The sequence below is a fragment of the Brassica napus genome, unplaced genomic scaffold (genome assembly GCF_020379485.1).
Source record: "Brassica napus cultivar Da-Ae unplaced genomic scaffold, Da-Ae ScsIHWf_2521;HRSCAF=3258, whole genome shotgun sequence".
Lineage (NCBI taxonomy): Eukaryota > Viridiplantae > Streptophyta > Magnoliopsida > Brassicales > Brassicaceae > Brassica > Brassica napus.
Genome location: NW_026015841.1, coordinates 23,553 through 37,791, shown reverse-complemented (window position 1 = coordinate 37,791; position 14,239 = coordinate 23,553). Strand labels below are relative to the sequence as shown.

Below are 14,239 nucleotides of genomic sequence, written 5' to 3'. Positions count from 1 at the left end.
CAGCCACCTAGCATGCCTCTTTTAAGTGTGGTCTGGCCCCTCAAATGCTTAAGAGTCTCATGATCTGTATGAATAATAAACTCTTTAGACAAAAGATAATGTTGCCAAGTTTCAAGCGACCTTACTAGAGCATATAGCTCTTTATCATAGGTGGGGTAATTGAGGGCGGCTCCACTCAATTTCTCACTGAAAAAGGCCACTGGCCGTCCTCCTTGGGTCAGCACGGCTCCTATTCCTGTCCCTGAAGCATCACACTCAATCTCAAAAGGTTTATCAAAGTTAGGAAGAGTTAGAACCGGTGCATGTGTCAAGCTATATTTAAGCCTGTTGAAAGACTCCTCTTGGGCAGGGCCCCAAGCAAAGGTTACATTCTTCTTGATCACGGAGGTCATTGGGGCGGCAATGGTACTGAAGTCCTTCACAAATCGTCGATAGAAACTGGCCAGTCCATGGAAGCTGCGGATATGTCCGATCGTGGTTGGAGTCGGCCAGTCTTGTATCGCCTTGATCTTCTCTTCATCAACCTTCAGTCCCTGTGAACTCACAACAAAGCCTAAAAATACCAATTGATCAGTGCAGAATACACATTTCTTAAGGTTAGCATAAAGGCCTTCTTGCCTTAAGGCTTTCAAAACCTGTTCTAGGTGTCCCATGTGTTCAGTTAAAGACCTGCTGTAAATCAAGATATCATCAAAGTATACAACCACGAATTTACCAATGTAAGGTCGGAGGACCTCATTCATGAGTCTCATGAAGGTGCTAGGGGCGTTGGTAAGGCCAAACGGCATCACCAGCCACTCGTATAGACCTTGCTTGGTCTTGAAGGCGGTTTTCCACTCATCTCCTTCCTTCATGCGGACTTGATGGTATCCACTCCTGAGATCAATCTTAGAAAACACAACAGACCCACTCAGTTCATCCAACATATCATCTAATCTAGGTATAGGGTACCGATATTTGATGGTTATGTTGTTGATGGCTCGGCAGTCCACACACATGCGCCATGACCCATCTTTCTTAGGCACTAGTAGGACCGGGACTGCACAGGGGCTAAGGCTCTCGCGGATGTAGCCTTTGTCCATGAGATCTTGGACCTGCCGTTCCAGCTCCTTAGCTTCCTCAGGGTTGACACGGTAAGCGGCTCGGTTTGGTAGTGGCGCGCCGGGTACAAGATCGATCTGATGTTCTATGCCACGGATAGGGGGCAAACCGGCAGGGATCTCGTCAGGGAAGACATCCTTGTAACGTCCCATGAGGTCTTGTACTACGTCCGGTACTTCAGGAGCTTCTAAACCTGCAAAACAACCTTCCTTAAAGATCATTAGTAGCACCTGTGTCTCACGTTGTAATGATTTAAGCACTTGTCCAGAAGTCATGTAAAGGTTAGTGTTACTTACCTGGCCGGACTGCGTCATTGCCTTCTGCATATCATGAACTTCTTGGGGCTGAGAGGTGCTAGGCTGTGCTTCTTGTTGTTGTGGACGAAACTGTAGATGTTGGTGCGGCCATGGTGAAGTGTCTCCTTGTCAAACTGCCATGGCCTTCCGAGAAGTATATGGCCGGCTTGCATGGGCACAACATCACACTTGACCTGGTCGTGGTACTTGCCAATACTGAAGGACACAACAACTTGTTCGGCAATCTTGAGCTCAGTCTCATCATTGAGCCATTTGAGACGGTATGGTCGAGGATGGGCAGTTTTGATCAACCCTAGCTTATCAACAAGATACTTGCTAGCCACGTTAGTACAAGATCCGCCATCTATGATCAAACTACATACCTTGTGATCAACACTACATCTGGTGTGGAAGATGTTCTCCCGCTGGATGGTCTCTGGGTCAAAGAGGGTGCTAAGGGCTCTCCGGGTCACTAGCAGCTCGCCTGTCTCCGGGTAGTCGGTTACTTCCTCATCAGAGATCGCTGCCGCGGCCTCTGCCTCATCTTGGGATTCATACTCGCCATCCCCCTTTAGGACCATCACTCGTTTGTTTGGACAATCCCGAGCATAGTGGCCCTTGCCCTGACACTTATAACAAATGATGTCACGAGTACGCAAATTTTGGGCTTGAGTCTTACCCTGCTCCGGCTTAGATGCATTGGACGATTCAGCCGGGTTTGTCTTGAATCGGCTCTCAATCTCAATCGTCTTGCCCTTGTCGCCTTGCTTTGAACCCGGTTGAGTCCAAGCAGGTTTGCTGCGGCTGGTACTGGCCGTCTTGCGCTTGATGTGCTGCTCGGCTTGCGTAGCAAAGTGCAATAGATCGTTGAAGTCTTCATAGTGTTGTCTCTCCACCTTGCGGGCAATGCGGTCTTGCAGCCCTTCCAGGAATTGGGACATCATTGTCTCCTCGGGCTCGTCGGTCTCAAGCTTATTCCTAAGAGCCTCGAACTCCTCAAAGTACTCCTCCACAGTCTTAGTTCCCTGCGTAAGTTTACGAAAACGTTTTAGCACATCACGCTGGTAGTAAGATGGAATGTACCTCGCGCGAAGCTTGGTCCGCATCTCGGTCCAATTACGCGCTCTCCACACTGGCCCGGACTTGGCAACGTCTCGATCCCACCACGAAAGAGCATTGTCCGTCAGCTGGGCTGCTGCTAGGGCAACCTTCTTGGCCTCACTATATTGGTAATAGTCGAAGATGTACTCCATGCGCTTCTCCCACACGATGTAGGCATCCGGATCAACCTTGCCGGCAAACGTTGGGGGATGAAGCTTAAGTGCCTTGCCTCCCAACCAAGGCTCTTCCTCTTCTCGGTCTCGACCTCCCCTATGGTCGCGGCCTCCTCCTACTTGGGCCCGGGGTCCTCGCGCGTTCCTCCCACCTCCCCGGTTTGGCCTCTCCTCGTCCTGACTGCGCGTATCATCGGTACTGTCCGCGTCCGAGTCAGTGTCATGCGGGTCCGGCTGATGCCTTCCTGGTGGTCGAGGTCCGTTGGGCCTGCCTCCCTGCCGGAGCTGAGCAAGCTCGGCTGTGATAGTCCTAAGGCTCGCCCTCAGTTCTTCATTGTCAGCTAAGAGCTGAGCGTTTATGGCCGCTTGGTCTTGACCTACATCTCCCATAGTTCTCTGAAAGGAAACTCAAAGAAAGATTAAAGGCAAGAGGGGGTTAAATAGTTGCTTGGGTCGGATACTATGAGTATCGACCAAGGCTAAGAGTAAATGCAAAAAGTTAAGACAAAAAAATCGAATCAGGTTTGAAAAAGGAAAGAGAGAATATATATATATATATTTTTTTTGAAAACTTGGAGAACAATCCGAAAATTTAAAAATAAGGAAAGTGAATATAAAATTTTTTTTTTTTTTTTAAATGGAAAAATCGAAAACTTGGAGAACAATCCGAAAAAAAAAATTAAGGAAAGTAAATATTTTTTTTTTTTGAATTGTGACGGCTAGGGTTCAGAAAGAACTGAGTTTCGCAGGAAACTTCAGCTCTGATACAAAAATGTTGTAGGCACGGGTCGGAGGGTCGAACGGACGGACGGACGGACTGACTGATGGCCGTTCCGCGGTTCAGTCTTGCCACGGATGGATGGTACTGGCCGGCTTATCTCTTGCTTGTGTTCGAACCTGAAACAGATAGGAACCTTTAGTGAGTTTTCAACAGGAACAAGAACAGAAACTAGATATGATTCTTTTGGTTTTTATGGAATTGGTTGAATGAAATCTAAAACAAAAGATAGAGAAAGGAATAGATTGGCGGATGGGATCTGCTGCTGGACGTATGTCTCTCTCAGCAAGATGCCTAGGTCGGACAGGAAGATAGGTATGGATCCGGCTCTTTCTGGACGTATGTCTCTCTCAAGATTCGGACAAGGAATGGAATGGATCGAAGGACGCCACAAAGAACAATGGATCGGCTCTTTGATATGTCACACGGCTGCTCTCAATGTTTCACACAACTGAAAGACTTAGGGTTTCTTTGCTAAAGCAAAAACGATTTTTCATGAAAGACTTAGCCGAAAAGTTGGCAACTACAAGGGTTTAAATAGATGTTCCTTACTGGACTTAAAGATTAAAAAGGCCTAGACAAATGGCCAAAGTCTTAACCGAAATAAAAATAAAGAAAACAATAGACCGGTCGCGGTTTGAGATGTCCGGATCAGAACTCATAGTATGCTTGCTTGTTGCCTCATTAAAACCTTTCGGGAAAACCCAGTGGGACAAAACCTCGATAAGGAAAAAGAGTACAACACATACTACTCCTTCTGATGGTCGGCTATATCTCTGAACCGGAAGCAAGTTGGTTGGATGGATTGAGTATGAAGGTGGAAATGGTCAGGCCGGCTTCATTCTGGCCGATGGAGGAGAACTGGCTCGAATGGACAGGGTCTGGAACCTCTAGTGGTTCACCGGTGTCTTCCAGCTTCAAGTCAGACAACTCCTGGATCAATAGTTGCTTGAACCCGGTTTGTTCCTGTGCAAGCAACTCCTGGACAGCTTTGGCAAATCCAGCTCTTATAACTCTTGAACCGGACCTTGTGGTAGGGCCTTTGCGGATAATGGGAACCTCAGTCGTGGGTACTACAACAGTTTGGGTGATTTTGGCCCATGTGGGCTGTCTGTTCACTACACACAGGACGTCTTTGGGTGTCCGTCAGCACACACAGGACATCTGTGTGTGTCCGTCAGCACACACATGACGTCTGTGGCTGTCCATGTGTGTCTCGTGTGTGTCCGTCAGTACAGACAGGACGACCGTGGCTGTCCATCAGTACATATGAGCACGCTGGTCCTTGGACTCAGCACGCTGGCCCTTCCCGTGGACTGTTCGGGTTATTTTGGCCCACGTGGGCTCTCTGTTCAGTACACACAGGACGTCCGTGGGTGTCCCTCAGAACACACAGGACGTCCGTGTGTGTCCATCAGCACACACAGAACGTCCGTGGGTGACCCTCAGAACACACAGGACGTCCGTGTGTGCCCGTGTGTGTCCGTCAGCACACACAGGACATCTGTGTGCTGTCCGTGTGTGTCCGTCAGCACACACAAGACGTCTGTGGCTTTCCATCAGTTTGCATATCAGCACGCTGGTCCTTGGACTCAGCACGCTGGCCCTTCCCGTGGAGTGTTTGGGAGATTTTGGCCCATGTGGGCTGTCCGTTAGCACACACAGGACGTCTGTGGGTGTCCGTCAGCACACACAGGACGTCCGTGTGTGTCCGTCAGCACACACAGGACATCCTTGGCTGTCCGTGTGTGTCCTTCTGCACACACAGGACGTCCGTGGCTGTCCATCAGTACACTATCAGCACGTTGGTCCTTGGACTCAGTACGCTGACCCTTCCCATGGACTGTTCGGGTGATTTTGGCCCACGTGAGCTGTCTGTTCAGTACACACTGGACCTCTGTGGGTGTCCGCTAGCACACACAGGACGTATGTGGCTGTCCGTGAGTGTCCGTGTGTGTCCGTCTGTGTCTGTCAGCACACACAAGACGTCTGTGGCTGTCCATCAGTACACATATCAGCACGTTGGTCCTTGGACTTAGCACGCTGGCCCTTCCCGTCGATTGTTTGGGTGATTTTGGCCCACGTGGGCTGTCTGTTCAGTACACACAGGACGTCCGTGGGTGTCCGCCAGCACACAAGACGTCTGTGGCTGTTGGTGCCTGTCCATCAGCACACACAAGATGTCTGTGGCTCTCCGTGTGTGTCCGCCAACACACAGAGGACATCTGTGGCTGTCCGTCAGCACACACAGGACGTCCGTGTGTGTCTGTCAGCACACACAGGACATCCGTGTGTGTCCGTCAGCACACACAGCACGTCCGTGGCTGTCCATCAATACACATATCAGCACGCTGGTCCTTGGACTCAGCATGCTGGCCCTTGCCGTGGACTATTCGGGTGATTTTGGCCCACGTGGGCTGTCTGTTCAGTGCGCACAGGACGTCTGTGGGTGTCCGTCAGCACACACAGGACGTCCGTGTGTGTCCATCAGCACACACATGATGTCTGTGGCTGTCCGTGTGTGTCTGTGTGTGTCCGTCAGCACACACAGGACGACCGTGGCTGTCCACCAGTACATATTAGCACTCTGGTCCTTGGACTCAGCACGCTGGCCCTTGCCGTGGACTGTTCGGGTGATTTTGGCCAACGTGGGCTGTCTGTTCTGTACACACAGGACGTCCGTGGGTGTCCGTCAGCACACATAGGACGTCCGTGTGTGTCCGTCAGCACACACAGGACATCCGTGGCTGTCCGTGTGTGTCCGTGTGTGTCCGTCAGCACACACAGGACGACCATGGCTGTCCATCAGTACATATGAGCATGCTGGTCCTTCGACTCAGCACGCTGGCCCTTCCCGTGGACAGTTCGGGTTATTTTGGCCCACGTGGGGTCTCTGTTCAGTACACACAGGACGTCCGTGGGTGTCCCTCTGAACACACAGGACGTCCGTGTGTGTCGGTGTGTGTCCGTCAGCACACACAGGACTTCCGTGTGCTGTCCATGTGTGTCCGTCAGTACAGACAGGACGACCGTGGCTGTCCATCAGTACATATGAGCACGCTGGTTCTTGGACTCAGCACGCTGGCCCTTCCCGTGGACTGTTCGGGTTATTTTGGCCCACGTGTGCTCTCTGTTCAGTACACACAGGACGTCCGTGGGTGTCCCTCAGAACACACAGGACGTTTGTGTGTGTCCGTCAGCACACAAAGCACGTCCGTGGGTGTCCCTTAGAACACACAGGACGTCCGTGTGTGCCCGTGTGTGTCCGTCAGCACACACATGACATCCGTGTGCTGTCCGTGTGTGTCCGTCAGCACACACAAGACGTCTGTGGCTTTCCATCAGTTTGCATATCAGCACGCTGGTCCTTGGACTCAGCACGCTGGCCCTTCCCGTGGAGTGTTTGGGAGATTTTGGCCCATGTGGGCTGTCCGTCAGCACACACAGGACGTCCGTGGGTGTCCGTCAGCACACACAGGACGTCCGTGTGTGTCCGTAAGCACACACAGGACATCCTTGGCTGTCCGTGTGTGTCCGTCTGCACACACAGGACGTCTGTGGCTGTCCATCAGTACACATATCAGCACGTTGGTCCTTGGACTCAGCACGCTGTGTAAGACCCGATCCTGGATTCCTCAATCCAACCAGACCGCGGCCTCACCAAACAATGCAACCAATTCCATCTTTCATATTCAAGTTCAAGTGTTAAATAATTCTAAGTCTTTTTCAGAGTTTTGAGGTTCTAACATTCACACTTAAACAATCAAGCATCAACTAATGAAAATAGATACTTCTTAGATATTAACCAAGGTTCATACATCATTCATCATCCTAAATAATAGAATACATACTAGAATCGCATAAGTTCACAAGTTGCACAATAGGCTACAATAATCACACAATTTTCAGAATCAACCCAATCACCACACATCTTCCCATGGCCGCGGTCCTCATGGTGCTTTTCCCTTACCACGGTCCATTTCTGGTCCTGGATCCAACACAAACAACCACACAATCACAAGGTTAGATTACAAAACAAGAATCAAATCACATTGCATGGTCGGATCCAATCTAGTCAAGAACAATCATCAAAAATGTCAAATCTGACCCCTTTAAAAAGAGATCCAAATACCAAATAAAATTCATGATAATTCATGATAATTCATAAGAAAAATATTCCCATAAACAGATTCAAAAGAATCGGCTCAGATCATAGTGATCTCGGCCATGAACAGCCCACACAAGAACAAGGGACTTTCATGGGAATTTGATCAGGCCAAGGCCTTAGGATCAATGAATCCTTTCCTGTAACAACATAAAACATTCCATAGCACAACATATAAGAAGAAACAGAGTAGAAGAAGTCAGAGTAAGGAGTAGCCAATCGATCCAAACCGGCCAGGCTCACACGGCCATCATCCGCGGCCTTGTCCGGTTACTCTTGGCCACACCTCTCACCTTAGGAGTTCGGTCTCCAGGGGCGACTTCCTTCTCTTTCTGTCTCAAATCCATCCTCTTGATCACACGCCCAAACACACCAGGAACACTCAAGAACAATCTCTTGGATCAAATCGGCCGATCCAAAGTTTCTGTCTCTCTTTCTCTCTTGAATTTTCTCTGTGTTTCTCTCTGTGTGGAATGAGTAAAAACCGACCAGAATGATCAGAAATGAGAGAGAGAAGACGATTTAAACTGTCCCCAACCGCCTGGGCGAACAGTTACCAAAATTCCTTCCTTTCTTCCCAAAACCGTCCCATAACCGCCCCTTGGCGGTTTCTCCCCTTTTCTTCCTTTGGCAAATCGATCACTGAGCCTCAGCTCACACTCTGGGAGCTTGCCCGCTCCCTATCCCAAGCCTAAGACCCATTTGGTCGAACCGTCCTGCACCCGGACCATCGGCTCGCCCAGTAACCGTCCCGGACTCGCCCACACTGATCCGAACCAGAACGCACCGTTCACTGGATTGAGCTGACCCCCAGCTGTTCCCAGCTGATTGAGCTAGCCCACCAGCTCCTGTGAGCTGAACAGATCATGGTGAACTGATTACCAGCTGAACCGAGCTGATTGAACTCAAACCAACACTCGTCCAGCTGCCTAAACACTCACCCAGCCCCTTTACCCTTATTTCCATCGTATCCTGGTTAAGTCTCAGCTGACTGATGCCCTTAACCTTCATTCAGGGCCATGATACGCTTGTCTCAAGGTCTAATGACCTGACTGGTGCGTCTCCCCGCACCATGGCCCGTCCGGCCGATCCTATCTAGGATCGGGGACATGACAAGTCTCCCCCACTAACTTGGGATTCGTCCTCGAATCCATGTTAAGTGTTTCATCAGGAAGAAATTGTCTGTACCACTCCGGATACATTGTTTTCATCTTTGCTTCTGTTTCCCAAGTGATGAGGTCTTTACCATTGTAATCCCACACCACTTTGATCATGGGAACTGTCTTCTTTCTCATAGCTTTCTCTGACCGATCCACAATCCGAACCGGCAAGGTTTCCAAAGTCAGGTCCTTACCAAGGTCAGCAGGAACCTCAGGCAAGACAATGTCTTGTTCAGACAAGCATTTCCGGAGTTGGGATACATGGAACACATTGTGGTATGCATCCATTGCCGATGGCAAGTCCAACTTGTATGCCACTGCACCCACTCTCTCTATGATCCTGAATGGACCCAAGTACCTAGGGTCCAGTTTCTTTCGTCCAGAAATCCTGGTCCTACCCTTAAAGGTAATCATCTTGAGATACACCAGGTCATTGACCTCAAACTCAAGATGTTTCCTACGCTTGTCCGCATAGCTCTTTTGGCGGTCCTGCGCCTCTTTCATCTTCTCTTTGACCATCCTGATCTTCTCAGTGGTCTGTTCTACAATCTCAGGTCCCAACATGCTACGCTCCCCCACTTGGGTCCAGCATAGGGGTGTCCTGCACGGCCTACCATACAAAGCCTCATATGGCGACATACCAATGCTTGTATGGAAGCTGTTATTATAAGCAAACTCCACTAAAGGTAAGTGTTTTTCCCAAGACTCTCCCCAGTCTAACACACATGCCCTTAGCATATCCTCTAAGGTTTGGATTGTCCTTTCAGACTGCCCATCCGTTTGAGGATGATAAGATGTGCTCATATTCACTCTGGTTCCCAAGGCCTTTTGGAAAGCCTGCCAGAAATAAGATGTAAATCTTGGATCCCTGTCCGAGACAATGCTTGCTGGAACACCATGCAACCTCACTATCTCGTCTAGGTACACTTGCACTATCCTGTCGACCCCATCCCCTTTCTTGATGGGTAGGAAATGAGCCGACTTGGTCAGCCGATCAACCACAACCCATACCGCATCTTTCTTATTCCTGGTCGTGGGAAATCCAGTCACAAAATCCATTGTGATGTGATCCCATTTCCATTCTGGTATGGGTAGGTTCTGAAGTAGACCACTGGGAACCTGATGTTCTGCCTTCACCAGTTGACAAGTGGGACACTTAGCCACCCACTCTGCAACATCAGATTTCATCCTCACCCAATGGTAGTACCTTTTCAGATCCCTATACATTTTGTTCAGTCCAGGATGAACTGAAAACTTGGACTTATGAGCCTGTCTCATAATCTCTTCTTTGAGTTCCTTATCATTAGGAACACTGACCCTACCATTGACCAAGATGGTACCATTGTCAGTTGTCTGGTACTCAGTCTTGTCATTGGCGGCTACCTTCTTTAGATTTTCATCCAGGCCCTGAGCTTGCCTGATCCTGGTCAGGAGATCGGCCTGGTTCACCGCCTCCAATCCCAGTGGCTCATCTGAACCAACCAAGGTATTGAGGTTCAAGGACCTGATCATCCCTTCCAGTTCATCCGCCTCCCTCTCAGATGACACTTCAGCCCTTCTGCGGCTCAAGGCATCAGCCACTAGGTTAGCTTTCCCAGGATGATAAGCTATGTCCAGATCATAATCTGCAACAAATTCCATCCATCTCCTCTGCCTTAAGTTTAACTCAGGCTGAGTGAATATGTACTTCAAACTCTTATGGTCTGTGAGTATTTGCACCCTGGCACCATAAAGATATGATCTCCATATCTTTAATGCAAATACTACTGCAGCCATCTCCAAATCATGGGTTGGATAGTTACCCTCATGCTTCCTTAACTGCCGGGAAGCATAGGCTATCACCTTCCCATGTTGTGTCAAAACACAACCAAGACCAGTTATGGATGCATCCGTATACACCACATAAGGCTGATCAGCCTCAGGCAACACCAGGACAGGTGCATTAGTCAACATGTTCTTGAGTGCTGCAAAACTTTTCGCACACTCCTCAGACCATGTGAACCTCACGTCCTTGCCTGTCAGCTTAGTCATAGGTTGAGCTATGCTCGAGAACCCCTTGACATATTTCCGGTAATAACCAGCCAACCCTAAGAAGCTCCTCACTTCCGTAGCATTCTTTGGCTGTGGCCATTCCTGGATACATTTGATCTTATCTTGATCCACTGAGACTCCTTTATCAGACACCACATGCCCAAGGAATCCAATGCTCTTCTGCCAGAAGCTACACTTGCTTAGCTTAGCAAAGAGCTTCTGTTCTCTCAGGCGGCCCAACACCGCCCTAAGGTGTCTTTCATGGTCCTCCTTTGTCTTGGAATACACGAGTATATCATCAATGAAGATGATCACAAACTCGTCCAAGTATTCCCTGAAGATGCCGTTCATCATCTTCATGAATGCAGCAGGTGCATTGGTCAGTCCGAACGGCATGACCACAAACTCATAGTGACCATACCTAGTTCGGAATGCTGTCTTCCTCACATCACCTGGTGCAATGGGGATCTGATGATACCCAGAGGCCAAGTCAATCTTGGAGAACCACTTGGCTCCACGGAGTTGGTCCAACAACTCATCAATCCTGGGTAAAGGGTACTTGTTCTTCACAGTCACCCTGTTCAAACCCCTATAATCAATGCACAACCTAAAGCTACCATCCTTTTTCTTAACGAATAGGACTGGTGCTCCCCAAGGTGATACACTAGGGCGTATGAACCCCTTCTCAAGCAACTCCTCAAGTTGCTTCTTCAGCTCTGCCATCTCAGCTGGTGCCATTCTATATGGACTTTTTGATAACGGGGCCGTTCCAGGTTCCAATTCAATGATGAATGGGTCAGCCCTATCAGGGGGAATGCCCTGTAGTGCCCCAAACACATCCTGAAATTCTCGAACCAACGGTATACCCTCTGGGTCACAGGCCCCTACAACCTCATCAGTGTAAATGGTAGCCAAAAAGGCCTCACAACCATTTCCAAGCATCCGTTCTACTTGGACTGCTGAAACCACCAAACTACAAGAGGTTGGCTTGATTCCTTGGTACTTGATCGGGGGTCCAAACTCATTCTCAAGTTGCACCCTTCCCCGGTGACAATCTAGAGTTGCCCGATACTTTCCCAACCAGTCCATGCCCAAGATCACTTCATGATGCTTGAGGGGGACAACAATCAGATCTATAGGCATCGGCCTATCCAAGATCACCACAGGGATGTCCTTAACCAGACCGAGTGAGTTCATAACTTGCCCTCCGGCCGCACTCACTCGTTCAGGACCATCCCATGTTCCATACTGGAACAAACCTTTTCCTATCATACTTGGACTCACAAAACTATGTGTAGCTCCAGTATCAAATAGTGTGTGTGTTTCCACACCACCAATACTTAAGGTCCCTACACAAGACCCATCAAAGTATATCTATCCATCCTAGATTCCATACCATGCAATTCTACTGGAATTGTAAAAGTAGTAGTCTAGAGTGTTACCATTGATCGCTTGGAAAGGCCGAGCCCCATCCACATCCTTGGATAGCTCATACACACGAGGTGTGGAGGTCTGGCCTCGTCCCTGAACTGGCCTGCTAGCCTCCCCACGTCCCTTACTTTGGTTGCCTTGCAACTTAGGGCAGTCCCTGCGGTAGTGGCCCTTCTGGCCGCAGTGGTGACAGGTCCTGGACTCACCCAACGGACTTGGACAATCCTTGGCTGAGTGATCCATCTTACCACATCGAGTGCAGGCACCCATGGCCTTCCAGCACTCTCCACCGTGGTATCGTCCACACTTAGGGCACTCTGACCTACCACTTGAGGTTTTACCCTCCTCGGTCGAGTCCCTCTTCCTCTTCTTGTCACCACTCTGACCCGAGGATACCACCACACTCTTCAGCTTCTGCTTACCCTCCTCGGTGAGGTTGGTCTCCAGCAAGGCCATCCTCTCAACCAACTCAGAAACCGTGTGGAACTTACAAACAGAACAGTAGGTTCGAAGTTCCACCCTTAGGCCTCGGATGAACCTTCGGACTTGAACCTTCTCATCCTCCAGTTCTCTTCCCACATACCTTCTGAGTCGGTTGAACTCTTCTTCATACTCACGAACAGTCCTCCGTCCCTGAGTCAAGTCCAGGAACTTGGACTCCAAACGATCCCACGCCTCAGCAGGAAAGTACTTATGGTTGAACTCAACCTCAAAGTCAGCAAAATGCTCAATGGTGCCATTGGTACGCTTGTCCAAAGCTAACCACCAGTTATGTGCATCTCCCTCCAGGAAGTGTACTGCTATGTCCTTCTGGTAGTCCTCAGGACAACGCGTGGACTTGAAGTTCCGAACCAACCGGGTTCTCCACTCGTCCGCCTCCATAGGATCAACACTTCCAGCAAAGTGTTTGGTTCCCAACTTGGAGATATGCTCCAGCACCTTCAGGTAGTCCATACCATGCACTGGCCTGACCGGTGGGTCTATCTCAATCACCTCGGCCACACGGCCAGCACCAACATCAGTCACTCCAGCAGCAACCCGAACCGGGGGATTAGCCTGTCCTACGGACGAGTTCACCAATGGTGTGAACGCCTGTGTCAAGGAGGCTATCTGAGCTCCCATGACCTGCATAGCTTCCACCAAGCCCCTTATGGTCGGCTCAATGACCTCCTCAGCACCAGTGACCCGAACATTGTTTGCATCAACATTCTGGCCACTCCCAGCACCAACGTTGGATGACCCAGTATCTTCTCCATGGACTTGCTCTTGTTGCTCGTCCACATTAGTTTCATTAACCTCAGTAGGAAGAGTTGGACCCACTGGGAGTCCGGTGGCATTATCCACCTGCTCCACCAGAGCCGGTAGCACTGTGGTTGGAATGGTTCCAGCTGGTAACACTCCGGTCTGTTCAGCACCATCCTGCCCCACTGCTCCAGACGCCCCAGTCGCCTCCTTTCCTTTCCGAGATTTATACCTTCTTGTTCCCTTAGGAGTTACAAACACAAACAAAAGGTTAGTCCACAACTGAACACACAAACCTCAATCACTCCTAAGTTAATCAGTAGAAAAGATTACTTAGAACCCAACTATCTCACCATGAGTCCAAACGGCCAAGTGTGTGGTGAACCAATAACCCAACAAATCCTAGAATCAAGAATGCTCTGATACCAACTTGTAAGACCCGATCCTGGATTCCTCAATCCAACCAGACCGCGGCCTCACCAAACAATGCAACCAATTCCATCTTTCATATTCAAGTTCAAGTGTTAAATAATTCTAAGTCTTTTTCAGAGTTTTGAGGTTCCAACATTCACACTTAAACAATCAAGCATCAACTAATGAAAATAGATACTTCATAGATATTAACCAAGGTTCATACATCATTCATCATCCTAAATAATAGAATACATACTAGAATCGCATAAGTTCACAAGTTGCACAATAGGCTACAATAATCACACAATTTTCAGAATCAACCCAATCACCACACATCTTCCCATGGC

The 14,239-nt window shown here is 49.3% G+C and overlaps 1 protein-coding gene across 1 annotated transcript; it reads right to left on the bottom strand.

Annotated features, from left to right (window-relative positions):
• Positions 1-409: 409 nt before the first annotated feature.
• Positions 410-3,061, bottom strand: LOC125601334. Its single transcript, XM_048773567.1, has 2 exons — positions 716-3,061; positions 410-553 (listed from the first exon to the last, which is right to left on the bottom strand). The coding sequence occupies exon 1, from the start codon at positions 3,059-3,061 to the stop codon at positions 1,412-1,414; it is 1,650 nt and encodes a 549-aa protein (XP_048629524.1). The 3' UTR covers positions 410-553; positions 716-1,411.
• Positions 3,062-14,239: the final 11,178 nt, after the last annotated feature.

Bases quoted from the DNA above. Each gene is read 5' to 3' on its own strand.
- LOC125601334 (XM_048773567.1), bottom strand. From the start codon at position 3,061: ATGGGAGATGTAGGTCAAGACCAAGCGGCCATAAACGCTCAGCTCTTA.